We start from the raw sequence: 27,433 nt of genomic DNA, 5'->3' as shown, positions 1-27,433 counted from the left end.
CGTGTGTGTGTGTGTGTGTGTGTGTGTATGTGTGTGTGTGTGTGTGTGCGCATATACAAGGTCTTGATAAATGTCTTGAGATATAAAACACTGATCTTCTCTAATCCTCTACTCAATCTGCTTGAAATCCCAGCCCAGAACACACAGAGAATGGGTGAAGAGGTGAACTATACACAGTGGAACAGAGCAGTAGCCTAATCAAACTTCTTTGCTCCACTACGTTAAATGATGGTACTGTTTGTGTAGTTTGTAAAAATACTTGAAGGGGAAAATTCACCCAAAAATAAAATTTCTGTCATTATTCACTCAACCTTATGTTGCTTATATGACCTTCTTTGTTCTGTGGGAACACAAAAAGAGATGTTAGGCATAATATTAGCCTCTGTCAACATTCTCTTTCATTGCATATATTTTTTCTATTCAATAAAAGTAAATGGTGGCTGAGGTTAATATTCAACCTAACATCTTACTTAAGTGTTCTATGGAGGAAGGAAAGTCATAAGGATTTGGAGCAACATTTTCATTGATGATTGAAATATCCTTCATCCATTAAGCAATATAACATGATCAAGACTGCTGTTGTACTGATAACAGCAAGATCGCAAATAATCACAGCCACGTACGTTTTTAGTACATTAGCTTATATTACGAGACATTTTAGATAAAATATAGACAGTTATTTTGATCCTTTTTGCTCTGCCAACAAAAAATTACTCAATGCAAAGACCAACAGCCTGTCTGGAATGCCACGCCTGCTGTTGTACTTAACATCTGCACTCTTGGAACGCTGTTTCTCCAATCAGATTAATGGAACTAAACTGTATATAATAACTCTGTCAGTGCTGTAAACATACTGATTTTAATATGGGTGTGTAAGTTTAACAGAGTCTTGAAAATTGAAAAGGCCTACAGCAATTTACAGATTTAAAAAAAAAAAAAAAGCAGCAACAAGGTTGTAATGCATATAATTACTATTGACAAACTTCTGCATACACAGCATGTTTGTTTATTGCCTCTGAGTTTAGATTCTTCAAGCACTCGTTAAAAGATCACCTGCAGTCATTTTAGTTTTAGAGCAATTTAATTTTGAGGAAAGTAAATAGGTAATCTCTCTTCACAATCTGCAGTCAACAGACTATGTCCATTTTGATGGAAATCAATAGTCAAAAGTAACATTTTACAGCCTGCTGACTTCCATTATACGTACATAACAATCTAATTACAGGTTTGTTTGTGGATCCACAGGTTAATAGTGATTAATGCACTTGTTCAGTAGGTATTAATCTGCTGTCTCTTTCTTCCTATGACATATGATGTATAAATGTGGGTAAGGAAAAACACATAAGATGCATACCAAACTGCACACTTCTGCACAATTCTATGCCATTTTGTAGTGTAAGTAGTGCGAGTACTACGTTTACACTGAAAATGCAGCAAAAAGAAGTTTACTTTAAGTACCCGGATGATGCACATTTTCAGCCATCAAAACGGAGTGTGGAATGTTGGACGCTTCATGCACTCAGTGCACGCGGCTTGCCGTAGATGGCGGAAGGGCCGGAGTTACCTGGCTGCGCTGCTGGTCTGACAAAACAGTTGTACACTTCAGTGGTTACAGCACCTTACAAATATGAGTTGAATGCTTTTCCATCACCCCAAGCTGTGTGAATATGTACATTGTTTAAGATACAAGTGTTGGACTGATGTTGGCTAACCTGCTAAATCTAGCGGCCAGTAGTGGATTTAACCACCACAAAAACCACGCAATTGCATGGGGCCCTGGACATCAGGGGGCCCCCGCCCCAGTAGGAAAGCTCCACAAAAACCGCTTGAGGGGTGGCATGTCACATGTTGTTCGGTTGTCACGTTGCTAATACGCTTTTGTCAGTGCTCCCAGAGCTGTTCATGTTAGAGGTCCACCGGATTGGGTCAGCTTTACAAGTAGGACTTTTAGTTTGAGTTTCTATTTTATGAAAAAGATATACAGGCCTTCCAAACTTGTTTTACCCACGCGCTCTCACTCACAGATACGTGCGAATGGATGAGTTAGGGGCCGTTCATACTGAACATGTTTTTTGCCCACATCTGCTCTGTTTTTCCATTGTTTTCCTATGTAAACACGAGCTGGACGAACATCCATACCTGCTGCACTGCGTCTCGCTGTATCTTCAGTGTCTCATGCAGGACCGGCACATTTTTAGACACTGTGTCAAAAGTTAAAAAAGAACTTCAGGTCTCAAAAACGCTGTTTCACTCAAAAATGTTGTTTCATTCGTTGCGCTGCATCTAGATTGTTTTTAGCACGTGTCACAAAGATTTAATGTTCTGAACAAGTTCAGGTTGCAAAGAGGGGACTGTTACAATGTTTAACATTATTCCAGATTGTTCTGCACCAAGCAAAGTTTCAGCGCTTTCAGCAGTGTTTTTTTTCCCTTCTGCCGCTGTGCCTTGTCTACTGTTACAATACTGTAATGAATGTTGCCAATGATGCTTACATAAAATACAGCCTTTTGCAACATGGTGAACAATACACTGCAGTGTCAGAATATAAGGCCCTGGTGAAAGTAAATTAAATAAGAGAGAAATATATTACTATTGTATAAAGCAAATCCTCAAAGTAATAATAATAATACTGTATCAAATTATAATGACAAACTGGACAACAATAAATAATTGTTGGCTTATAATAATACTAAATAAAAACTGTAGTAGGTATTACACACTCTGTTCATTAAAAAAAAAAAAAAAAAAAAAAAAGAGTGTTTTGTAAAAAATATATGTAGGTAAATATTTATTTTTTCACTGTATTGTGGAAAACTGGAAAACATGATTTAATTAACTTTAACTAGATTTTTATGTTTCAGTAAACATTTTGAATGTACTTGGCTACAATGGCTGATAGGATCAATTTAAAATTATGATTTAAAATCAATTTTATGTTATTTTTTAAGCAAAAAAAAAATCGAAATGGGGCCCCAGGTTGATCAGTTGCTTGGGGCCTCAGAAATCGTAAACCCTCCCCAGCTAGCGGCAACACATCATGTGTGCTTATAACGTCACTTCCGTCAGCTGTTAAATAGTGAATGCTTCCGTGTAGTAAAAACTTTTAAGTGTACCATTTGGGACAATACTACACTTTGAAAATTCATACACTACATGGCTGAGTGCATAGTATATTTTAAAAATGCATAGTGTATAGTGTGTCATTTAGGACACAGCTAGAATTACATAATGTTCCTTCATTGTCATGAATGAAAAAAACAACATTTGGACAAAATGACATAACCAGCTCATACATTGGCATAGCATGTATACAATTCAATGTACATTAGCATGTGTCTGTGTACAATACCATATTTCATGTTTTGTCTAAAATACATATCAAGCCCAGTGGCACTTATTTTAATGGAGTGACCATTTGTACAATGTGTTAAAAGCACCTGCCACACAGCGCGGCTATTTGCACTACAATAGTCTGGTGGACAGTGGCAGCTGGTCAGAGGAGGCAGAGGAGGCAGAGGAGGCTGAGCCTCCTCAAAATAAAATAAATAATTAAATAAATAAAATAACGTAACAACAAAAGTGACAAAAATAACTGTTTTTTTTTTATTTATAATCTTTTTTTCTTTTTTTTTTTTTTTTTATCAATTTACCTTCTAACATAACAACTCAGATGCCTTTAATGGAACAATACGTATTTATTTATTTATTTTATTTCATGCGTGGTAGCCAGGTGAGTTTAAATTACTGTATGGAACAGTATGAATGCCAGAGGAGGCTGACGGCATAAAACCTCCTGTCATTAGTAAACTGACCAATCAAAATGGACATTCAAATGATGCAACATCATCTGGTTCTGTTCAAACAGCATCCAAAAAAGGCTAAATGGAGGCAAAATGAAATTTGCTTCCTTCCACATTCATAACCAATCATTATCAGAAGTACCCATTAAAGCCAATCAGCTTTCAGTATCACGCTTACACTTCATCAAGCATGCTTGTGGTTAACGAGACAGGTAAAGAGAGACTTATGCCAAGAAATATGCCAATAGATGAAATAAAATGTATTGGAAGATCTAAAAACATATGAAAGACTGAAAGACAGTATCATATATAAATTTGACACAATGCAGCAGTGGAGGATGGAGTTCATTTGCACATACAGCATTAGGTGAGTAGATGTTACTGTACATAGAATGGGACCCTCCATTTATTCATAAATGTTTGCATTAGTCTGTATCTGGGGCTGCATCATTATTCCATTCGTTTTGAATTAATGCAAAGATTATAACACAACAGTAGTTATCAAGACTATTTTAAGATACCAGGGAGAGGACATTATCTGTGTACGGGAGCATAATTACCAAAAATACGTCAATACCATGGTGCACATTTGTGAACCTCAGACTGTATGTTCCTTTACTTTCTCTTCACCTATTAACTTGCTAGGCTTCATATTGACTCAATACCAGACGGACTAATATGGTTTTAACAGTCCAAATGTTTAAGGGAAAGTGTGAACTTCCACTGGATGAGAGAGAGAAGAGAGAGAGCAGAAGGTCTTGAACATCATTTGGGCCCTTAAATTAGACAGTTCATTGCACTGCAGTGTGGAAATGAAATTAACCTATTAAGGCTTTTCTTTTCTGACACTTACAGGCTCTAAAATGCAAACATGAGTGACAAATGCAGCAGCGACTGAACTTCTCTGAATGCTGAATAATGTACTGTGAATGCTGAACAATGATGCACTCAGGTGCACTCAGTATGCTATATTGTTCTTATTAAAAAGGTTTTGTTGTAAAGAATAGTCCTTTTGAAAATATGTGTCAAATCATGTTTGAAGACTCTAGTCATAGATGAAGACAATGTTTATAATTTTCTGTCAGATGTCCTACTATCTCTATAAAAAAAAAGTGGCCAAAAAATAAATAAATTAGCAAGACATTTCAAGAGGCCATGTATTGTCAATATACTGCAGATCCATAGTCAAAATGTATAGCTTGAATTAATTTTAATGACTTTAGTACACAAATCCAGTAAAAAAATATTGTTTTCCTCTTTTCCCTCTCCATATCTTCTCTTTCTTTCTCGCTGTCTCCTGTCTGATTTAACTTCCCTCTGTGGCTCATGCCATCTGTGACTGTCTGTGTGTGGATAGAATGCAGGGCAGCCCAGTTCCTCTGGTCTGTCTTCAGCCTCAAGGGTGTTTCAGCATGGGAGCTTATATATGTCTTTGTATGCGTTTGTGTGTGTCCGTAGAGAATGAATTCCAAGACAAACCAACATTGTGCTGCTGCCCCTATAGAATGGCACACCACCCCTTTCATCCACGTATCTCTAAAGTACCTCCAGTGCAACCAGATGACTGTACTGCATATGAAGCACTTCATTAAATATATCTAAAATGTGTGCATGAGTGTGTGTCGAAGAAAGTGAGAGTTTAATTCAATGCACTGACCCATGCCACTTCTGTTAGCATCATCAGATTATAAAAATTGGTTTTACTATGTTTTTTTTTTTTTTTTTAGGGTAACACCAAAGAAGACTATGATGTAAGGCTGTGGCAATACTTTAGATGGAAATATATGAATCAATATTTGTATTAATCTTTTTGCGTATTCATCTCACGTTCTACAGTTCAATAAGCAGGTCGTCTAAGTACACGTAAACTCTGAAAGCATAGTTTCTCAGTGCAGTCAGAGATGCTTCTATGAGGTGTGAGAGAGATTGAAATTGAGCAAGCAGTTTCACTCTCTCTCGGACACGCTGGATCTCTCTCACTCATTTGGCGCAGTTCAGTCGGAATCCAATAATAAAAATATTGAGTCGTTAAAAATGTATTGCAATATGTATCATATAGTGAAGTAGTTGCCGATACCCAGCCCAACTTTAAAGTGCCTCGTAACACTACATAAATTAGGGCTGCCGATTTAATGCATTAATTTAGTATGATGAATTACATAAATTATGCATTAAAAATCTGATTTAAATTAACGCAATAAATCATTCCCCCTATCTGTACGTAAACTCTGTAATAAAAGAACATTGTCCTACCATCAGAACAATTCAACCTTGAAGTACATGCAGCTTTGTGTTTTTATGAGCTGCATTAACATTTTACAGTTTTACTACTCTTAACTTGACACAGAGTCAAGAAATAAAGGCTTATGGAAATAAAACAAACAATATATTGACTTCTAAAGACACTTTTTGCATTGTCTAATTAATGCTTTCTTCGTCTGCCACAATAATGCAATATATGTAATTTCCAATTTATTAATTATTTATTAACAATAAACAATATTTATAATTCTTTGAATGATTATGTATTACTTATATTGAATTATCTTTATTTGGGGGCCTTTCTCAGTATATCATATATTGATATTTGTGATTAATTGTGATTAATTAGATTAATTAATCGGCATGTCATGTCAATCAATCAATTAAAAATTGTATTGATTGACAGACCTAATATAAATACAACAAACTGTATTCAGAAATGGTAAATGAAAATGGTAATCATACAGTACTATGATACATGGCAAAGCACCATGGTATTACTATCTAATACTATAAATGCACAATAAGTTTTAACTTTATAAAGAGGGTTTAATAAAGAGAAATGCTAATAATAAATTAGAAATGCTCCTCTGTCATCCTGAACACAAAATTCTTTATTTAAAAAGAAAACTTTTTAGGGGCTGTTCAGACTGAACACATTTTTAACCTCGATGCAGTGGATTAAATAGAACAGAACACGTGTCTCGAGACCCATTTTACCTGAAACCCAAGTTACATTTCTTTTTAACCTTACACAGCATCTAAAAATGCGGCACTTCTGAGCGAGATGCTGAAAAAACAGCAAAACATGGAGCAACAGACAAAAGTGTCTATCTAGCATGCGTTTACATAGAAAAAAAAATTGAACAACAGCACAGATGGATGCAAAAATTGGTTCGGTGTGAATGCCCCTTTCTCTGTCATCCATTCTTAGATAGCCCTCCACCTCAATTTCTTTTTCTACTGTCACTGTTCCACTGCCTCATATTATGGTCCAAAATCTGAGCTCTGAAGACCACCTAACACCTTTGGTTCTGGCTGACGCTCTTTTCCTTCATGACACAATACTGCAAGCTACGGAGTTAATGCTTAATGATTTGTGTTATGTTACTGCTGTAGATCAAGTCAAAGCGGGTTACTGAAGTGTATGGATGCGAAGCGATATTTCTATCAGGAAGACTTGCAGACTTGAGTGAAATTTAAGATGACATTTATTTGATGAATATAAAACAGAAATGTAATATCTCTCTTTGGAGTAAGCCCCATCTGGCGGTCCGAAGAAGTTGTACTCGGAACCATCATATCCTGCCGGAGAAAGGGGGCAGGGGCGAGGAGCCTACCCCCATGCAGGACGGGACACAACTGGTGGTGGTAGTGTGGTGGAGGTTGCCGTGTTAGCACACTGAAACAGCAATGTGATAGATTGTGAGCATACTTATAAACCAATGGCTTACATGTGATTGGTTAGGAGTTACCTAGCTAATGGTGCGATGATTTTCAGCTGCTAGTCTTCCCGCTAGAACTACGCTGAGCTTACATTTACTGTAGAGGAATGATACCAGAAATGATAAATAAATGACAGCCCAGCAACTTTGTTCTTGGCGGGGGGACGAAAAAGTAGCATACACGATCAATAAGAACTTCTTCAAACCCCAGATCCTCTGCTTCACTAGTTGAGGAGAAAGGGTGTTCACACTTGAATGAAATTTAGCAGACTTTAAGCTCTCAGCTCTTAGTAAATTTGTGCTATTTCTCTGTGTCGGTTTCCAGGCCATTACCCACTATCTCTGTCTGTTCTCTCTCTCTCCCTTAATCTCTCTACAGACACACTGATATTTGTTAACTAGTTCAATAGCATCTCCTACTCAGCTCATTACACAGGTTTGATTATCCTCTCCTACTTTATTTATGACAGTACATCTGATCTGTGTGCGATTAGTCAGACTGTAAGAGTGCACTGGTGGTCAGAGGACAGGATGCTACTGCTTTTTTGTCATAAAGTAAGAGAATTCTGTTTTTCATTAAAAAAAAAAAACTAAAAGTAATGTGTATAATAATCATGAGTGTTTAAAACATCAATGAGTAATGCAACAGAAGTGCCTCTATACTAAAGAGCATTCTTCATTAACTTGTCCAGATGTCTAGCTAGAAAAACAGATAGCATTTGGTCAGCTTGCTATTCTGCAGCTAGTGTACAGCAAAAAGTAACAGACACAGATGAGAACCTTCCGGAATGAGTTTTTTGACGGTCTAAGCTGGTTTAAGTTTATCTAGCTGGTCTCCCAGCTTGGCCAATCTGCTCTTCAGCTGGTCTAGCTGCACTGAAAAAATGTTATCCGAACAAATGTGCTTCATGTAATAACATCTAAATTAAATGACTACATTTAGGCAAGCTGATTAGGGGTGCACCCATCCATCGGCCGCCAATCTAAATCTGCCAATCATCATCTTAAATCTGTGATCGGCAATCGGTGATTGTGCCTTCAGGGCCGATCTTTTTTTTTTTTTTAAGGCATATTCTATTTTCACACAGGTGTAATTAATGGTAAATGCTATTTACACCCCAGTGCAAATAGTGGCAGATATTATTTGCACCCCAACCATGCTGCAAATAATGGTAGATACTAATTGCACCCTGGTGCAAATTGTGTCAGATACTATTTACACCCATATTTAAAAACTAACATACAGTATATAGGCATCACTGCCTGAGTCCCACAGACACACTAAATTAACCCCAACCCCTAAACCTAACCCTCACCTTACCTAACCTTAGATAAAATAACCTTGGTTTTACTACAGTAACCATAGTTTCACCATGGTATTTTGTTGTAAATTTACAGTAACCACAAAATTAACCATGGCTACTATATTACCACCATATTACTGTAGTAACACCATGGCTAACTGCATTAAAACTATGGTTTCTGTAGTAGTAGTAGTAATTCTGACTCGCTGTTCAGTTAGACATAGAGAGGACAAAGATGCTGCAAACAGATGTAAAAATGATTTGAACAACAAATAAAGATGTGAATACAAATCTGAGTAGACGTGATGTAATGTGAGTCATGATAGTTAGACGGTGTGTGGAGTGATAGGGAGAGGTTAAGCTATTATGTTTGCTTTTAGTTTTACTTTCCAACACTCCAGGTGCTCTCAATCTCTCATCAATCACTCATCCAAGTGCTATATTGTGAGAACCCTGATTTAAATAAGAGATATACAGTATGTTTGTAACAGTACCACTAATAACCGTGTCTTTACGCAGATGCTTAATAATGAGTGATTCTTGTTACAACAAAATGTCAAAGACTGTAAACAAGTCATAGATACTAATGATTTGTCATTGAAGTGATTTGGAACTTTGTAATAGATTTCTCTTTTTTTTATGTATCTCTGCTGTGTATGATGCCCTCATGTTGTTTACTGGTTGGCAGTATGCCACAATGATATTTGATAGTGAAAACAGAACTATTAATAACTGTTTTAAATTCAAATAAATGTTAGGATTTCACAATTCATTTAAAATGAATGCAATTTCACAGTGTGAAGCATATACACATAACTTGTAAGAGTGCAGCAAAGGGCACTTTTATAAGAAAAATCAGTGATTGGATCAGTATCGGCCAATCTCAGTGTTAAAACAAATCGGTGTTCGATATCTGCCTCAATTTTCCTGATCGGTGCACCACTAAAGCTGATAGATTTATTTTTTTTCTCCCCAATTTGGAATGCCCAATTCCCAATGCGCTCTAAGTCCTCGTGGTGACATAGTGACCTCAATCCTGGTGGAGGAGTATGAATCTCAGTTGTCTCCACGTCTGATACCATCAATCCGCGCATCTTATCACATTGCTTGTTGAGCGCGTTACTGCGGAGACCTAGCGCGTGTGGAGGCTTCACGCTATTCTCCGTGTCATCCATGCACAACTCACCACGCGCCCCACCGAGAGCGAGAACCACACATTATAGCGACCACGAGGAGGTTACCCCATGTGACTCTACCCTCCCTAGCAACCGGGCCAATTTAGTTGCTTAGGAGACCTAGCTGGAGTCACTCAGCATGCCCTGGATTCGAACTCGCGACTCCAGGGGTGGTAAGATTCTTTGAATTTGTTATCTGTTAGCCAATCAGCCAGCTCACATGTTGTATGTCAAGATGATCGGCTGACATTGTGTAAGATGATGTATAATTGGGTAGCCAATCAACAGGAACCCTGTCAGGAAACACTCTACAAAAGTTTATGTCTAGGGAATACCCTAAACAGGCTTCCACACGCAACATGCAAACTCAGCTGTCCTACGTGATGCAATATAACGTGGGAGTCAGTCTTACCAAAATGTATGGATGGATGTGTGTGTGTGTGTGGGTGTCAGCTAGGAGTCGCCCAGAGGGAGGCCACTCACCTGTTGGCTTGGCGTCACTCTGGCCCAATGGCGTGCGGCATGGAGATGGGTTGCCGGTCCAGCCCCGGCGTAGATACATATCAGTTTTAAATTGGTGATAATAAAGGTGCAATCAAAAATCATAATGTGAAAATTTTCCATAAAAAGGGGGCATTAGCAGTCCAATAAAGGGATAATGATTTGCAGAGACAGCCCCCATGTGTCCTAGTTGAAAAATCATTCCTCTTTTTATGCCCCGCCCTCAGGACGCACACGCCTTCTTCTCACCCCACACAGGTGAATGACGTCATCTGGGCCCCAGCTTCTGTGTCCATCAGTACTATCCCTAATGACTTCCTAACACTTGTATACTCTCTCTTTGCCTAAATTTGCTTTATTTTTCTCTGTTTTCTCTGAAAATAGTATTTGCTCAGGTGGTTGCTGGGACTAGCAGCTTGTACGGTAAGGTCTGCTTTAGGCCATGATACATAGGAATGCTTCTTTATCAAGGTAAGCCATAGCCAAATCAGGCACTAGCACACATCGCTATCTTAGGTCATTAGTTTCAATAAATCCACACATAGTTAGGCTAAGTCACTAGTTAAATAAACTCTGGGCTTTCCAGGTCCACGTACACATTATGAGTCAGGTCACTTGCCGTTTAAGCCATTCAGCCAAACAGGCCCAGGCATACATAGAGATTTATTTAGGTCATTAGCATTATGCCATTCGGCCAAGCAGACCAAGGCACTCCTAGCTAGCATACACTCGGTGCACATGGCTCTTTGGAGAAGAAGTCTTTGTGGTATAATGTCCTGGTTACTTGCGTAACCTCCATTCCCTGATGGAGGGAACGAGACGTTGTGTCGATGTAGTGACACTAGGGGTCACTCTTGGGAGCCCGAGACACCTCTGGTCTTTGATAAAAGGCCAATGAAAATTGGCGAGTGGTATTTGCATGCCACTCCCCCGGACATACGGGTATAAAAGGAGCTGGTATGCAACTACTCATTCAGGTTTTATGCTGAGGAGCTGAGACAAGGTTCGGCCATTTCAGCGAGTAGTTCAGCGTTGTGGCAGGAGGGACACAAAGTCTTGTTCCCTCCATCAGGGAACGGAGGTTACACAAGTAACCAGGACGTTCCCAATCTGTCACTCACTCGACGTTGTGTCGATGTAGTGACACTAGGGGTCCCTATACGAAATGCCACAACTGGCTGAACTGTGTTACGTGAACTGGCGGTGTATGACAGGCAGACCACTGTGTGCCTCGTAGCCAGTGCACCAGGCTGACACGTAACCTGCCCCAACATAGTTATGAATGTCCAACGGCCCTTTGGGGACAAGTCGACTACCCAAGAGATAGAGACAGGCTAACCCAGTCGTGGCCTCTTTTCCCCTTCTTTTTTTCCACTCCCTAAAAAAGAAGGGGGATTATCTGACTGGGCCGCCAGGTCTAGTCGGGGGGTGTCTCTCCCAAGGGGAGGACACCACGGAGACCACACCTCACCCAAAGAGAGGGGGGGATATTTAAGTGGGAAAAAATTGTCACATGGTCTTGATGACCATGTGGAGAGTCTCAAGGTAGATCCTACCCAACGGGGGAGGAGTTACTACATACATGGAGACTGGGGCAGAGGGGCTCTGCCCAAGGAAGACGCAGTTTGCCAACAGGGAAACAAATTAGTGGAAGATATACATCGCATGGGGTTACCTTACCTGTTGCAAACAGCGCCCCAGCCCGTTTTGGAGGGATCTGTCGTGACCACAACACGCCTGGAGACCAGTTCTAGGGGAACACCTGCCCGTAGAAACGAGAGGTCAGTCCAAGGGCTGAAAAGATGGTGACAGACCAGCGTGATGACCACGTGATGTGTCCCGCGGCACCATGCCCATCTCGGGACTCGAGTCTGAAGCCAGTGCTGAAGCGGTCTCATATGCATCAACCCGAGCGGGGTGGCTATTTCTGAGGATGCCATGTGCCCCAGGAGCCTCTGAAAAAGTTTCAGTGGAACCGCTGTTTTCTGTTTGAATGCCTTCAAACAGGCCAGCACCGACTGGGCACGCTCGTTCGTGAGGCGCGCTGTCAAAGAGACTGAGTCCAACTCCAAACCGAGGAAAGAGATGCTCTGAACCGGGAGGAGCTTGCTCTTTTCCCAGTAGACCCGAAGCCCTAGTTGGCTGAGGTGTGAGAGCACCAAGTCCCTGTGTGCGCACAACATGTCCCGAGAGTGAGCTAGGATTAGCCAGTCGTCGAGATAGTTGAGAATGCGAATGCCCACTTCCCTTAACGGAGCAAGGGCTGCCTCTTGTGGCACCGAGTGTGCTCTCCCAGCCTGGCCAAGCTGTTGGCCCATTGGTCTAGCTGGTCTTCCTGCTAGTCTACCAGACTGACCAGCTTACAAGAGCCAAAAAACCCTCAAAAACCAGCAAACCAGACCAGATGTAGGTTTTTCAGCAGGGAAAGATAAAATGAGAACAGAAACATCAGAATAAAGCAAGAAAAATAAACAAGAAAAGTTAAAAAAAATCAGCGCAAGTTGTCTTTTTCAGAGATGGGACAGAAATTCTCAACAAAATATCAGCAAATATCACTCAAAATTACTTTAGCTCTCAGCAGGTCTTATCAGTTTCCAGTGAAAAACTTCCCATTGGAAACAATACTGTAATCACTGTTTGTCAGCTCAAGCTCTCTCTCTTTCTGGAAAAAAAAACAAAAAAACAAAACAAATTGTTTTTCATTGATGTGCTTCCTCAATTTTTGCTGTTACCACATCTGATTGATAAAAAAGAATCACTTCCTGGTTTGGCTGTTGACCTTCAGTGATGAGATCATGGAGAGGTCAGCTGCTAAAGACTCCTGGGAAAAGGAAGTGAGGCTGAATAGCTCAGAGACTGAGACCTTTAAATAGCCAGCTGACTGTGAGGAAAACTTTGCTCTTTAAGCTAGTTTTTCAATCAAAACTTTACTAGACAAAACATGAATTCAAATAAATCTGATTGGATGCTATCAAAACATGACTGATATCCTGAGCAATATTCTATGAACTACAAACAGAATGGAGTTATTCCAAAAAGAACATTTAATCCACATTAAATGGAATAATTGTCCAATCTGCCCTCCACAAATGAAAATGTCCTAACAGGACACAACAGCAAATCCTGCTCTGGGGTGAACTTAAAACCTGCCCAATGTCTTCTGCCTACCATTTCGCAACTGGAAATCTACTGGTGAATTCTAATTGGATTACATATTTACAATTCTATTCATTGGTTGGATTTTGCTGCTTTTGCATTTAAACAGTCTCTGCTTGTAGGTTTTCTTTTAGCCCTGATGCGCCGAAACGCGTTGGTTTAAATAAAATTCTACCATTAAGTGTCGCTGGATTTACTGTACCTTTTTGATTGTTGTTTACCATTACTAACAGAATCATGTCCCATCTCATGAAGCACAATATTCTTCATGTCTATAGTTGTCAGAGACAAGAAAAAAATCTGCACATATTCAAATTTAGAAAACAAAACAACTGGATCCAAATATTATGTCCAATCCATAACCATTGCAAACCTCAGGACAGGATGCATTAAGGAGAGGGTTTACAAACAATAGAATAAATGCATATACAGTACCTATATTGACACTTGGTTATTAAAATATATCTATTGGAAAAATCACACAAACCTTCCGGTCCTCACTTTCCAAAGTTTAAATTACTTCTGCGAATATAGGCTGACTAGATAAATAATGCCAAAGACTCTTCTGAACATTACACTTCATAAAGCCCATATGAAAAATAATGCAGAAGAGCATAATTTACCATATACTTGGCAAGGCTCAATTTCACCCTTATGCTCTCTATTCTTTGTCATCTCAGCAGCCTGCTGACAACAAACCGATCCAAACAATTTCTCAAACAAGCAGCAGTGGCTTCATTGAGGGATGGTTAGAACCAAATTGCATTAGCATAACTCGCCCTCTGTTTTTCTGTTTTTTGCTTTGTCTTTCTCGATCTCATTTCTTGCCACCTACTGCGGGTAATGCACTAACACACAGACACACAAAAGCACTGATGCAAGCCTCTTCTCATCGCTCTTTCCACTACACATTCTGTACCCCTGACAGCTGACCCATTCTGTAGAGGTCAAAAGCATAAAAGATCAAGTAGTTCTTGTCTAACGCTCTTGTATGTATTTTACATATTAAGCATTCAAATGCAAAGATCAGGGGGGAAACGTAACACACAAAAACACTTTTGCAATGTAATTGGGGGGTGGCCAAGGGAGGGGATGGATTCTGCAGGAGACAACATGTAAACTGCCTCCAAAAATAGCAAGAGACTTCTGCAAAAATGAAATCTAAAAAGATGGCAAAGAAATACATTTACCTGGTTTTAAACTTCATATAAAAAAATAGTTTTAAATACACATTTAATGTTAAAGAATACAAATGACACAATTATAAAGCAGATTGTTCCAGTCCTGGATGCAAGCACTAGTATAGTGCAGCACCATGCTAATATTATTTCAGCACTTATATTCAGTCAGACTTTTCAGCACAAGTGCTTCCTAACAACAAACTTCATGCCTAACAACATCCTTTAGGTGTATCATGATTCACAGTATAGCACTGCCCTTAGTACCTTATTGCTTAATTATATACACAACCGCAACTATTATCTTTACTGCATATGTTTCCAAACAAAGCTGGCAGCAGAGCACCTCCATGTTAGACCCTTAATCAAACAATTTCTTTGTTTGACTGGGTCAGAATTGTTACAGAATTTTTACAATTTGTTTGTGTTCCTGCTTTGTCATAGCATACTGTACATCTCTTATTTTCAACTTTGTACTATGATTGTTTTCTCTCTCTCTCTTGCTTTCCCCACATTCATGCACTCTACAACCCCTGATTACACACTACACACCATGTCATTAATTTTAGCGTGACAGAAGAAATAATTGAAGCCTCTGAGAGGAGTCATTTGTAACAGAGGGAGAGTTCACAAGCAAGTCCATAATTGAAAGTCTGCACTAGTGGCACTGTGTGCACTTCATCTGCCATTTTCCATCCTTCGTTGTTTGCTTCATCTTTCTCTCCATCTTTTTATCCTTCTGTGTTTTTCATCTGTTCTACAGAGCAACAAACAAATTGGTGAAAGGCAGCCTCCTTTCCCAACAATACATATTGAGTTGAAAAATTTAATTTTAATAATACAAGCACTCTTTATGTATACAATTACCTTGTACCTTCACCTTTTCTAGGTATTTTATGTATAGCCATCAATTCTGAGAATTTGCTGAAGAGCAGAATCCCTCTGCCTGTACTTTAGAAAAACTCCAATGTAGAATTTGTCTGTGGCTTCACGTTTAAAGTTTAAAGGTCTTTAAAGGTGTGTTTATGTTTGTGTGCGGTTGTGCGTGTTGCTCAAGGACTCCTTCCTCATTAGAATCCCTCCTTGCTTCCATACAGAATCACAGGGGGACTCTAATGTTCCTTTGGTAATAGTGTATTTCTCTTGGACTCATTTAATTAATTTCACTAAAGCCTGACACTTGACTTCAGAGTATAGAGGGTGAAAAAAGCCATGCATATACAGAAAGAACTCTCTTTCCCATCCATTCAGAGACCCTGAGTCCAAGTTTCTGTGGTAATGTTTGTAGTAGTCACTGCAATGACATGTTTTGTGAGCTTTGGCTAAGCTCTTTCCTGTTTGACTGCATAAAAGGAAGTCTTTGAATGGCACACGCTCAGCCTCTTCCTCTGTAACAGCTGTTTGCGTCGACCAGAATAAGCCACTTGCTTAATCGTCCTGCATCATCGGACTTTGACAGATTTGATGTCTGGGATGTTGACTCTAATGTCATTATCAAGATTTACAGTCTAAATAAAGGCAGAAAACTTCGGGAATACCTATGAATGAACAATTTTAGAGTAGAACATTTTAAATAGCACACCATGGAATATAGGATTGTCCTTGGTCATTTGAAATCAAAACATCTGGTGTAGTACATACTGTAGACATTCTCTAACGTTCACACGCAAAGCTCCCTCCCAAGTCATCCCAAACTAAGATGCAAAAATGCGTCATTCAGAAATTGTCTTTATTATGATTTCAAAACCATGAGCACACAACTATATGACCTACATTGACATATCAAAGCCAATTCAGCATTTAACAACTCGGCCCTCCCTGATGAACAACCAGACCAATGTCGCGGTAAATTCTGCGACATTAGGTTGAAAGTTCTTGAGCTGAAAATGGACTGTGCTTACAGAAATTTGAATCACTGTCCCCAGTGGCCAAAGCTGGGAGTGTTGTTGAACATATGGGCATGTGTGAGGTTCAGTTTCTGGGGATACGTCCACAGAGTGGCACCAAAAGTGAGTCTTTTCAGTTGTAAATTATGTAATACAGTCAACAGCCAGGGACGCCAATTCCTATACGCAGATTACGCAGTCTGCGGAGGGTATCAACCCCCTGCGGGGCACCATCTTACCCTAAGTGGGCATCAAAAAGTCCATGGGCTGCCCTTGCTCACATGTTATACGTTATTGAAAGACCTGATAGCAGTCGCAAAACACTGTCAGTCAAATGATCGCCTTGCTCAAAAAATGCCAGAAAGGTCCATGTAAATTCTGGTAGTAAATCATTATTTACAAAAATCATTCACTAAGCCTGCTTTTACAGCAAACCACATGGATATGTATTTTCCCTCAGTGCATTGCCATAGTCTTCTTGAGAGGATCATGCTCCTTAAGAGAGTTGAGTAAATTCAGCAAAGCAAAGCAGCAACTGTACTGGGCAGCTGCTGATTAAAGGCTATCAACAAAACTCTCTGGCAGTCAACTCTGAAGCCACAATCATCACTGCACACAGTCCTAAGCCATTTAATTTGAAAATACTTTTGGATGAGCAGTCAGTGTCAGTTTTTTTCTGTTCATTACAAGTTAAAGAGAGTTCAAAGGCAGTTGTTTGGGATGTTGTAATGCTGGTTTGTGGAAAGGGAATAAAGGGATGAGAAATCCATGGAGTAAAGAACAATGAATATCAAAAGAATTCATCTGAAAATGAGTTCAGGGTGAGGGTAGACAAATTACTGTGGTGGCAAAGAGAGATAGGATCTGCTGTATCAAAGCTCTTTTATCAAATGCACTGTCGAAACAACTAGAGTGAATGCATTAGAGCCACGGTTTGAATGGTGGGTTGAATAAGACCGGTGACACAAGCCTGCAGTGAATCACCTTGCATGTGTGAAAAATATTTCAATAAAAACCTTTGGAATTCACTTTTGTGAACACATTACTAACTTTGATGTGAAGCAAAAAAAGTATTTGAATATTTAACAAAAAGACAAAAGTACAAGACTATGTACTAATCATGTTTAATGAGTGCATGAACTGCAATCACAGGAAGCACTGCGAATGACATTATTGAATAAAAATGATGGAAATTATAAAACTATTGATTTGAAGTTGTTGATTATGTATAGAAACAATATATTTAAATTGTATTGCTAATTAAACAGACATATACAAATACATAAGTAGCTTGAGAGTATATAGAGACCGATTCAACTGCATGATTCGCAGTATGTCATGGGAGTGGGCGGTCACTGCAGAGCTCGTTTGGTGCGCTTTGTTGCCTGTGATTCTCTGATTGGTGGAGCTGTTCTCATTTAGGGTCTTGGAAAGTGTTAAAAAAGTGTATGTATTGATTAATAAGCTCGAAGCTCACAGTACAGCTGGTCTATCTTGAAAGGTTTATAAGTTATAAATCAATTCATCTATTATTGTATCTTGACACAAATATCAATTTAATATCGCCAGCTGATTCCCATCCCTAGTTAAGAATACTGTGGTGATGTGCAGATAAAACCTTATGGTCAATGCAGAGAAAGTAGTTGTCTGTCCTTTGTGCTGTGTTTGTATATATGTGGATGAATCATGATGTTGTTTTGTTGTGTGTTTTTGCTGTGGGAAAGAGCTGAACTCAGCTTAATGTACAGAGAAGGTCAGCCCATATCAGACGTCCCCGGACACTCATCCCTGGAGTTTCTTTGTTGACTTGGCTCGCTCTTTCTCTCTTTTCTCTAACTCTAAAAAGCCACATAATCTTGGGTTCACATAAGAACCCGACTGTGACGAGGAGGAGGGCGTGGCCGGGCTGAATTGTCCTAATCAGCCAGGAGAGGGATAAAGTTTGAGAGAGTGAGAGATACACACGGCCACTGTATGCATGCATGTCTGTTTGTTTTATGTTGTTTCAGTTTCTTTATACCCTTAAAAGTTTACGTTGACTGCTCAGCCAGTTCCCGCCTCCTCCTTTCGCTTAAGCAGACACTTTACCTGTTACACCGACAAAGCCAAGAATGGTATTTCACATACTGCATAAAGTTTATGAAAGAGAGACAGAGAGAGAGAAAAGGGAAAATAAAGAACTAGACCTTGATGAAGCTTTCAGTTACTTTCTTTAATCTACTAAGTGTTTGAAAGTGTTTGACTTTGCAAAATGTATTGGAACATTAATTTAAAAACAATTCTGCACACACGAGGAAGGCCATGTCATGCAACTTTACTTTGCCCATGACCAACTGTATGTGTGTGTGTGTGTGTGTGTGTTTATTTGTGTTTGTCAATAATATAGTTCTAAGCTCTAGGACCCTAGTATGCTCTCTTTTATTTACATATATTTCTGAACTTGATGTAATAAAACAGTGTCCACATCCCATTTTACTTCCGTAATATGATGTGATATTTAACCAAAACAAATGTAAGAAGGAACTTTATCCATCGCAAATTAGATTTTTAAAACTGGTAGTTAAACACCAGGATGGAGCAATGGGGGGGGGTGATAAGGTGGCTTGTGACAACAGCCAAAAAAGGAAAGTAATGCTAGTTATTGTATTTTTTATCTATTTATTTATTTTTGAATAATGTGCAGAAATGTATCATTCACAATAAGACCAGTAATGTATATTTAAAAAGTAAATATGGTCAATTGTGATTTTGTGTTGACCTTAATGGGAAGTTTCATTACACTAACATTCAAACTCCAAAATCCATATGAACACACTGAAAAATAAAGCAAGCATTCTACTTATTTTGCATCAGTTGCCACCACACCAGAATAAGCAGCAAAGCTGATGGAAATAGACTTGTCTAGTCAAACACACAGACAAGTAGAATGACAGCCAGGGGCAAGACAAATGTTACAGATCTGTTCTCCTCAACACTGCTTGAGTGGAAAAGAGATGAGTGATACAAAATGGAAATGTGTGTCTACCTCAGATGAGATTAGAATTCAGGAGTGTGACCCTACAAGACATACATATTTACTGTGCATACAAAAATACAGCATGATTGAGCATGCTTACTGTGTGTAGTGATTTGGGAGCAGAGATGGGAGGGTACTTTGATACTGTAATCCATTAAAAATTACTAACTAGTTAATGCAATCAGTAATCAATAATCATGGAAATTATCATTTCTTCTTTGTTTTCTGATATTGGGTTGAAATATGACTTTTTAATGTAAAGGTAACAGAGTGCAGTTTTTTGTATTTGATGTTATAAGATTCTGTTACTCCCCCGGCCTGTTTGTGAATCTGGAGTGTTGTGTATGTTGTGAAAGAGACTTACTGGTTTTTCTCCACAGACAAAATCAGCTGCTGTCCTTCTGTTTGGATCAGGATGTGCAGTGAAGCGGGAGGAGTCTAAAAAAGAAAAACAAACACCTCATGTCCTGTTTTCCTGTTTCAGACAATTTAAAATAAACCCTGTACCTCCCACACAAACATTATTGGGACATATTGCTAATTACCATGTTTTTGTTTTTTTGGACATAGACCATTATAATACCATGTTTTTTGTACATGTTACTATTACAATACCATGTTTTTTGGATATGGCACCATTATAGTACCATATTTTATTGGGACATGGAGCCATGGTTTTCTATGTTTTTTGGTTTTTGTTTTGTTTTTGTTTGTTTTTTTGGACATGGTACCATGATATTAGCTTGTTTTTTTGGACATGTATTATAATACCATGTTTAATTCAAATCAATCAAATCAAATCACTTTATTGTCACTCAACCATATACACAAGTGCAACAGTGGGTGAAAGTCTTGGGTGCAGTTCCGAGCAACATAGCAGTCATGACAGAGATGAGACATATACCAATTTACAATAAACATCAGATTTACACAACACAATTTACATATCTAATATACACATAATTACACACAACACAATATACAAATAACAATATACAATGTACAGTATACAATACACACAATATAGCATACACATACACACAATATAGAATACACAATATACAATAAAAAAATAGTATATATAAAATATACAGTAGGTTGTATTGTGCTGTATTGACATTCAGGCTGTTGGTTGATAGTCAGTTGCAAGTGTGTTGTTAAGAAATATTATAATTTATGACAGCCAGTGTGAGATTAGTAAAGTGCAGTACTGATGTATATTGATCATGAGAGATCAAGAGTTCAAATGTCTGATTGCTTGGGGGAAGAAGCTGTCATGGATTCGGCTGGTGTGGGTCCTGATGCTGCGATACCGCCTGCCTGATGGTAGCAGTGAGAGCAGCCCATGGCTCGGGTGATTGGAGTCTCTGATGATCCTCTGAGCTTTTTTCACACATTGCCTGGTATATATGTCCTGGAGGGAGGGAAGCTCACTTCCAATGATGTGTCTGGCAGTTCGCACCACACTTTGTAGGGCTTTGCGGTTGAGGACAGTGCTGTTGCCGTACCAGGTTGTGATGCAGCCAGTCAGGATGCTCTCTACAGTGCTGGTGTAGAACCGTGTGAGGATGTGGTGGTTCATTCCAAACTTCCTCAGCCGTCTCAGGAAGAAGAGGCACTGGTGAGCCTTCTTCACAATGGCCTCAGTGTGGACAGACCATGTGAGTTCCTCAGTGATGTGGACACCGAGGAACTTGAAGATGCTGACTCTCTCCACCGGTGCTCCATTGATGGTGATGGGGCTGTGTTCTCTGTCTTTTCTCCTGAAGTCCACCACAAGCTCATTGGTCTTACTGACGTTGAGGGAGAGGTTGTGCTCCTGACACCAGTGTGTCAGAGCGTGCACCTCCTTTCTGTAGGCTGTTTCATCATTGTCAGTGATCAGACCTACCACCGTCGTATCATCAGCAGACTTAATGATGGCATTGGAGCTATGTGTTGCCACACAGTCATGTGTGTACAGGGAATACAGGAGTGGGCTGAGAACACAGCCCTGCGGGGCTCCAGTGTTGAGGGTCAGTGATGAGGAGATGTTGCTGCCCATTCTTACCACCTGGCGTCTGCCAGACAGGAAGTCCAGGATCCAGCTGCACAGCGAGCTGTTTAAGCCCAGAGCCCGGAGTTTCACATCAAGGTTGGAGAGAACTATGGTGTTGAATGCTGAGCTTTAGTCTACAAACTGCATTCTCACATATGTGTTCCTTTTTTCCAGGTGGGAGAGAGCAGTGTGTAGTGTAGATGCAATGGCATTATCAGTGGAGCGGTTGTTGCAGTATGCAAACTGCAGTGAGTCCAGTGAGGCAGGCAGCACAGAGCAGATGTAATCTCTGATTAGTCTCTCAAAGCATTTGCTGATGATGGGGGTCAGAACAACAGGACGCCAGTCATTTAAGCAAGTGATTTTGGATTGCTTTGGTTCAGGCACAGTGGTGGACGTTCTAAAGCATGTGGGGACCAAAGATATCTGGATATAGTGCCAAGATATTAGCATGTTTTTTGGACATGATACCATTATAATAAACATTTTTATTGTGACATGATGACATGATATTACCATGTTTTTTTTTTGGAAATGTTACCATTACAATACCATGTTTTAATGGGACATAGTACCATGCTATTACCATTATTGTTTTTGGACATGATACCATTATAATACTATGTTTTATTAGGACACAGTGCTATTGCCATGTTCTTTTGGACATGGTACCATTGTAATAATAATATATATATATATATATATATATATATATATATATATATATATATATATATATATATATATATTACAGTATATATACAGTATATATATATATATATATATATATATATATATATATATATATATTTTTTTTTTTTTTTTTTTTTTTTTTTTTTTGTATGTACCATGAAAGTATAGTACCTTGTAAAAACCCTGGTATAAACCCTGGTATATGATTGAATCAACTGGACTACATTAGGTTACACCAATTAAAAAATAAATAAATACATTTTATATATATATATATATATATATATTTTTTAGATCAAGTTGAACAACTGCTTGTTACCAATGTTTACAGTGCTTCTTTAATCTGCTTTTGATCAGCATAGCACAATTCAAAACAAATCAATATATGTATATGGTGAGTCTATACTTAAAAAAAGCCAAACTGAGTAATGCATATATACAGATGTACTCAACTCATATAGTGAAATATTCCTGAATAACATTTTAACCTTCATAATAATATAATGAGCACACATTTTTCCTCAGTAAACAGCTGAGACAGCATATCTTCCTCCATTACTCCTGCTTCAGTAAAATGGCTTTGGACAAACAGTCGAGCCACTAATGGTGCAGGCCGACAGCTCCTTTGTTTTGCAGAGGATTTCCTGTCTGAAATTCACTACCTTCACCACAATCTCCTACTATACATGCAAATGTTTAATCACAATCACTTTGGAAAGAAAAGCTAGCTGCTAGGCCAAACACTCTATAGCACTGCATTTTTATGACTTGAAAGGTGTAGTTCACCCAAAACTGACAATACTGCCATCACTGAATTGTGAATTAATCCATTGGTGAGCATGTGGAACTAAATGTTTAAAGACCACAGATTCTGTCCAATGGTCTACTACGATGGATGAAATTGATGACTTGGACAAAATAATACAGAAAAGCAGCCAATAAGTGCCCAACATAGATGGGAACTCCTTCACTGCTGTTTAAAAAGCATCCCAGGGTGATACCTCAAGAAGTTGGTTGAGAAAATGTCAAGAGTACATGTCTGCAAAATCTAGGCAAAGGGTGACTACTTTGAAGATGCCAAAAAATAATACAGTTTTGATTTATTTTGGATTTTGTTTAGTCACAACATAATTCCCATAGTCCCATTTATGTTATTCCATAGTTTTGATGACTTTACTATTATTCTAAAATGTGAAAAAAAAATAAAATAAAATAATATAATATAATATATATATATATATAGTAATATTCAGTCAAAGTGACGTAAAAAATTAATAAAAGAGCCGCTTGTGTGTATGCGTCTTTTTAATGATGTCGAATCGCAAGTGTTCCTGTGAGCGACACATTGCTATGTCAGACCAACATGAGAGCTGCGTTCACTGTCTAGGCTGCCCATGCCGAAGCAGCTCTCATGGGGACTGACTACCCTCCCTGTGAGGACATGAGTCTCAAGATGCTCCGCTCTTGGGTCGCCCTTGTCCCGAGGGACGATTCCACCTCACATGCCCTCCTGACTGCTTCCTCTGTGTTAAGTCTTGAGGGACCACATGAGAAAGCATGGCGGGGCCGCAAGGTAGAGCTGGAAGAAACCGAGGAGGATCTCGCACCGGCGCAAGCCCCACAAGCCCCTCGATTCCCACGCAGCGTCTTCACCAGTGCAGTATGACGACCTCCGACCCTCTATGAATGAGCACGGTGTTGTCGTATTCGGTGGGTCTGACGATGATAATGATGCATGTCCCTCGCAGCATTGGAAGAATGGTCCATGGAGGATGCTGCAGCCCCTCCCCCCATCGAGGGTGAGGAGCGCGCACTGGCCATTGATACAAGTTACTCAGCGTCATTGCGCGGGCAGTTGTGGAGCTCGGCCTTGAGTGACTGCCTCCTGTCAAGCCGGAAAATTCTCATCTGAATGAATGATTCCTGCACACCGTCCGCCGTCATAAGACCGTGGTTCAGAAAGCAGGGTCATTCTTCCCTGAGGTTCACATAAGAGCTTACTGAGACCTGGCGCGCGCCCTACTCTGAGCACACCCAGATCGGAGCTGCCGTCCTTAGGCATATTTCAGCGTCTTTGTACTGTGATGCAAACAGCGCTTTCAGTCCCCAGCGGGAAGAAGTATAGTATTTATAGGAATCTAGAGCTCATGCCTTTTCTATTATGTTTCGACTCGCCCTTCCCTGCTATTCTCGCCGGGAACGAGTCAGGTTTTATTGCAACACTTCCTATGCATTGCTTGAATAGCGTGCATACCTTGTAGCGGCTACTCAACGCGTGCTGAAGGTTGAAAAAGTTCTTTCTTCCTCTCCAACCAAACTCACTTGCAGTGATAACAGCGGGTGACTGGTGTCTAATGTTAGCTCGCTCAAGCCTTTACACTATTAGCGCTGTACACGGATGCGTGACGTGCTCTGAGTGAGAAGCTCCCGTCTAATAAGTGGCAGCTATCTGTGCCCATTATCCGCACCCGCTCACATGTTTCGCGATTGCGTGGCACGCTTCCGGGCATCTCAAAGAAAAATCCACACACACTCCACACAAAATGCTCCCGTCTTATGAACGCCAACTCCCCTCAACACACGCATGAAACTCGCGCCCACCCGCACATTACGTGGTCGCATGGCACGCGTTACCAAGCATTTCTCAGTGTGTTAAAAAACGGTAGTGTGCGGTTATACATTCCGATTCACGACATGGCCGCCTCGTTTCAACAGCGTTCTATCCTCCACGTTACAGTGCAGGACATGCCCATTCTGCGCTCCGAAGTAGTAAATCTCCTTGTGAGAGAGGCAATGGGGTCGTACCATGCACAGAGCGAATGTCACAGCCGTTATTTTCTCATCAAAACGCAGAAAGACGGTGGCCTCTGGCCTATCTGCACCTGTGACATTTGAATTGAGTTCTGTTCATAATGATCACATACAAACAATTCTCTCTCTTATGTTTGCACGCTCATAAACCATACCTTAGTGTACTTATTAACTTTTGTTCAGGCCATTCTTGAGAATTTGCCTTGCTTCCCCATTTCACACACTGTGCACAACCGCTTCCCAATGGTGAGCAGTGCGCTATCACAATTAGTGTCAAATATAAAGCACCTGCTATCCCGTTATGTGAATGTGTGGTGGGCACTCACAGGCATGTCAGATTGGGTGCTAAAAATGATCGAACACGATCCAATTTGCACACAGACCACCTCGCTTCAACAGCGTTTTGTCCTCGACAGTTCCGTCATGGGACGTGCCTGTATTACGTGCAGAAATTCACAATCTCCTCACAAAAGACGCGATAGAGGTTGTTTCGTGCTGCCACAGCAACAAAGGGTTTTACAGCTGCTACCCTTTCTTTCCGAAGAAAGACGCTGTTCTTCGGCCGATCCTAGATCTGAGATGCTTGAATCGCACGCTGGCAAAACCCATTAAAGATGTTAACTCGGTAATTAGTTGTTAAACTAATTAGATGTTAAACAGATCTTATTGCACATTCGCCCACGGGACTGGTTTGCGTCAATAGATCTAAAGGATGCGTACTTTCATATCCGAATTGTACCATGCCACAGGCTGTTCTTGAGATTTGTGTTCGAAGCACAGGGACATTATACTTCACCATTTGAACAACCTGGGTATCAGTGCCAACTGGACGAAAAGTACACTTCCCCAGCCAACAAATCTCCTTTTATGGGGTTCGACTCGTCTTCATGAGCATGCGTGCGCACCTCAAGAGCCAATGTGTCCAGACCATTAACCAGTGTCTGTCTCAGTTCAAACTGGAAAAAACATTTCCACTTAAGTCTTTTAAAAAAATGCTGGGTTTTATGGTGGCTGTCGTACCTTTAGGTCTTTTACACATGAGACCTCTCCAGTACTGACTCAAACACCATGTACCAAGTCACACCTGGCATCAGGGGAGCATGCGTGTCACCAACCAAAATGGCCCAACTTACCATGGTTTCCGGAAATGATGGAGATATTAGGCGGCCCTCCATGGGAAATACCACTGAGGAGGTATCTGCTCTCTCAAGCGCAGGGCATGATTTGGCATCCCCAGCCGGACTACACTTATGGCCCCTGAACGGAGCACAATGAATGAGCCAAAATTCACTCAGTCTGTAATAAACACCATATTGCAGGCTAAAGCGGCATCTACGAGATGCCTCTATGCACTAAAATGGTGTGTGTTTGCGGATTGGTGCTCTTTACCCAGAAAAGACCCAGTGAATTGCCCCATAATGGAGATCCTTACATTCCTTCAAGAGCAGTTGGACACAGGTCTTAGTCCGTCAACGCTTAAAGTTCATATAGCGACCATCTCAACATTTCACACCCCAGAGGCTGGCTCCTCTATAGGCAGACACAATCTAATCATAAAGTTCCTTAGGGCAGCGAGGTGCTTGAAACCCCCTCGCCCTGCTACGGTTCCAACATGAGATTTGAATCTGGTTCTGAGGGCACTCACGAGCCTCCCGTTCGAACCTTTAGAATCCGTTGAGTAACGTGTGCTCTCTTTAAAGATGGCGCTGCTGTTGGCTCTGGCCTCAGTCAAACGGGTTGGCAATATAAATGTGCTGTCAGTTGACAGTTCATGTCTGGAATTTGGTCCCGGGATTTCCAAAGCCACCATCAAACCCAAAAAAGGCTATGTGCCTAAGGTGCTTTCCACACCCTTAGGGATCAGATAGTGCACCTACAAGCTTTCTCTTCTCCACTGTCTAATTTGGATGAGGAGCAGTTAGCACATTTATTATGCCACGTGGGGGCATTGCACATGCATGTGGAGAGCACTCGCCAGTTTAGACTGTCAGATCAGCTCTTTGTATGTTCCGGAGGACGCACAAGAGGCATGTCCGTCTCCAAACAAAGGCTAACTCACTAGATCATTGATGTGATCACCCTAGCTTATTAAACACAGGGCGTGAGATGCCCTATTGGCATGAAAGCGCATTCAACTAGAGACATGGCCTCTTCATGGGCATGGACAA

General features: G+C 40.2%; 1 protein-coding gene across 1 annotated transcript in view; it reads right to left on the bottom strand.

Annotated features, from left to right (window-relative positions):
* Nucleotides 1-27,433, bottom strand: part of adam12b (ADAM metallopeptidase domain 12b) — a 184,268-nt gene that overhangs the window by 119,733 nt on the left and 37,102 nt on the right. Inside the window, exon 3 of the mRNA XM_051646093.1 lies at nucleotides 20,088-20,161. Coding sequence (XP_051502053.1) covers nucleotides 20,088-20,161 — 74 coding nt within the window. The remainder of the gene's footprint in view (nucleotides 1-20,087; nucleotides 20,162-27,433) is intronic.

This window comes from Myxocyprinus asiaticus, chromosome 20 (assembly GCF_019703515.2).
Source record: "Myxocyprinus asiaticus isolate MX2 ecotype Aquarium Trade chromosome 20, UBuf_Myxa_2, whole genome shotgun sequence".
Lineage (NCBI taxonomy): Eukaryota > Metazoa > Chordata > Actinopteri > Cypriniformes > Catostomidae > Myxocyprinus > Myxocyprinus asiaticus.
The sequence above is the reverse complement of the archived record's forward strand: the minus strand, read 5'-3'. Positions and strand labels throughout refer to the sequence as shown.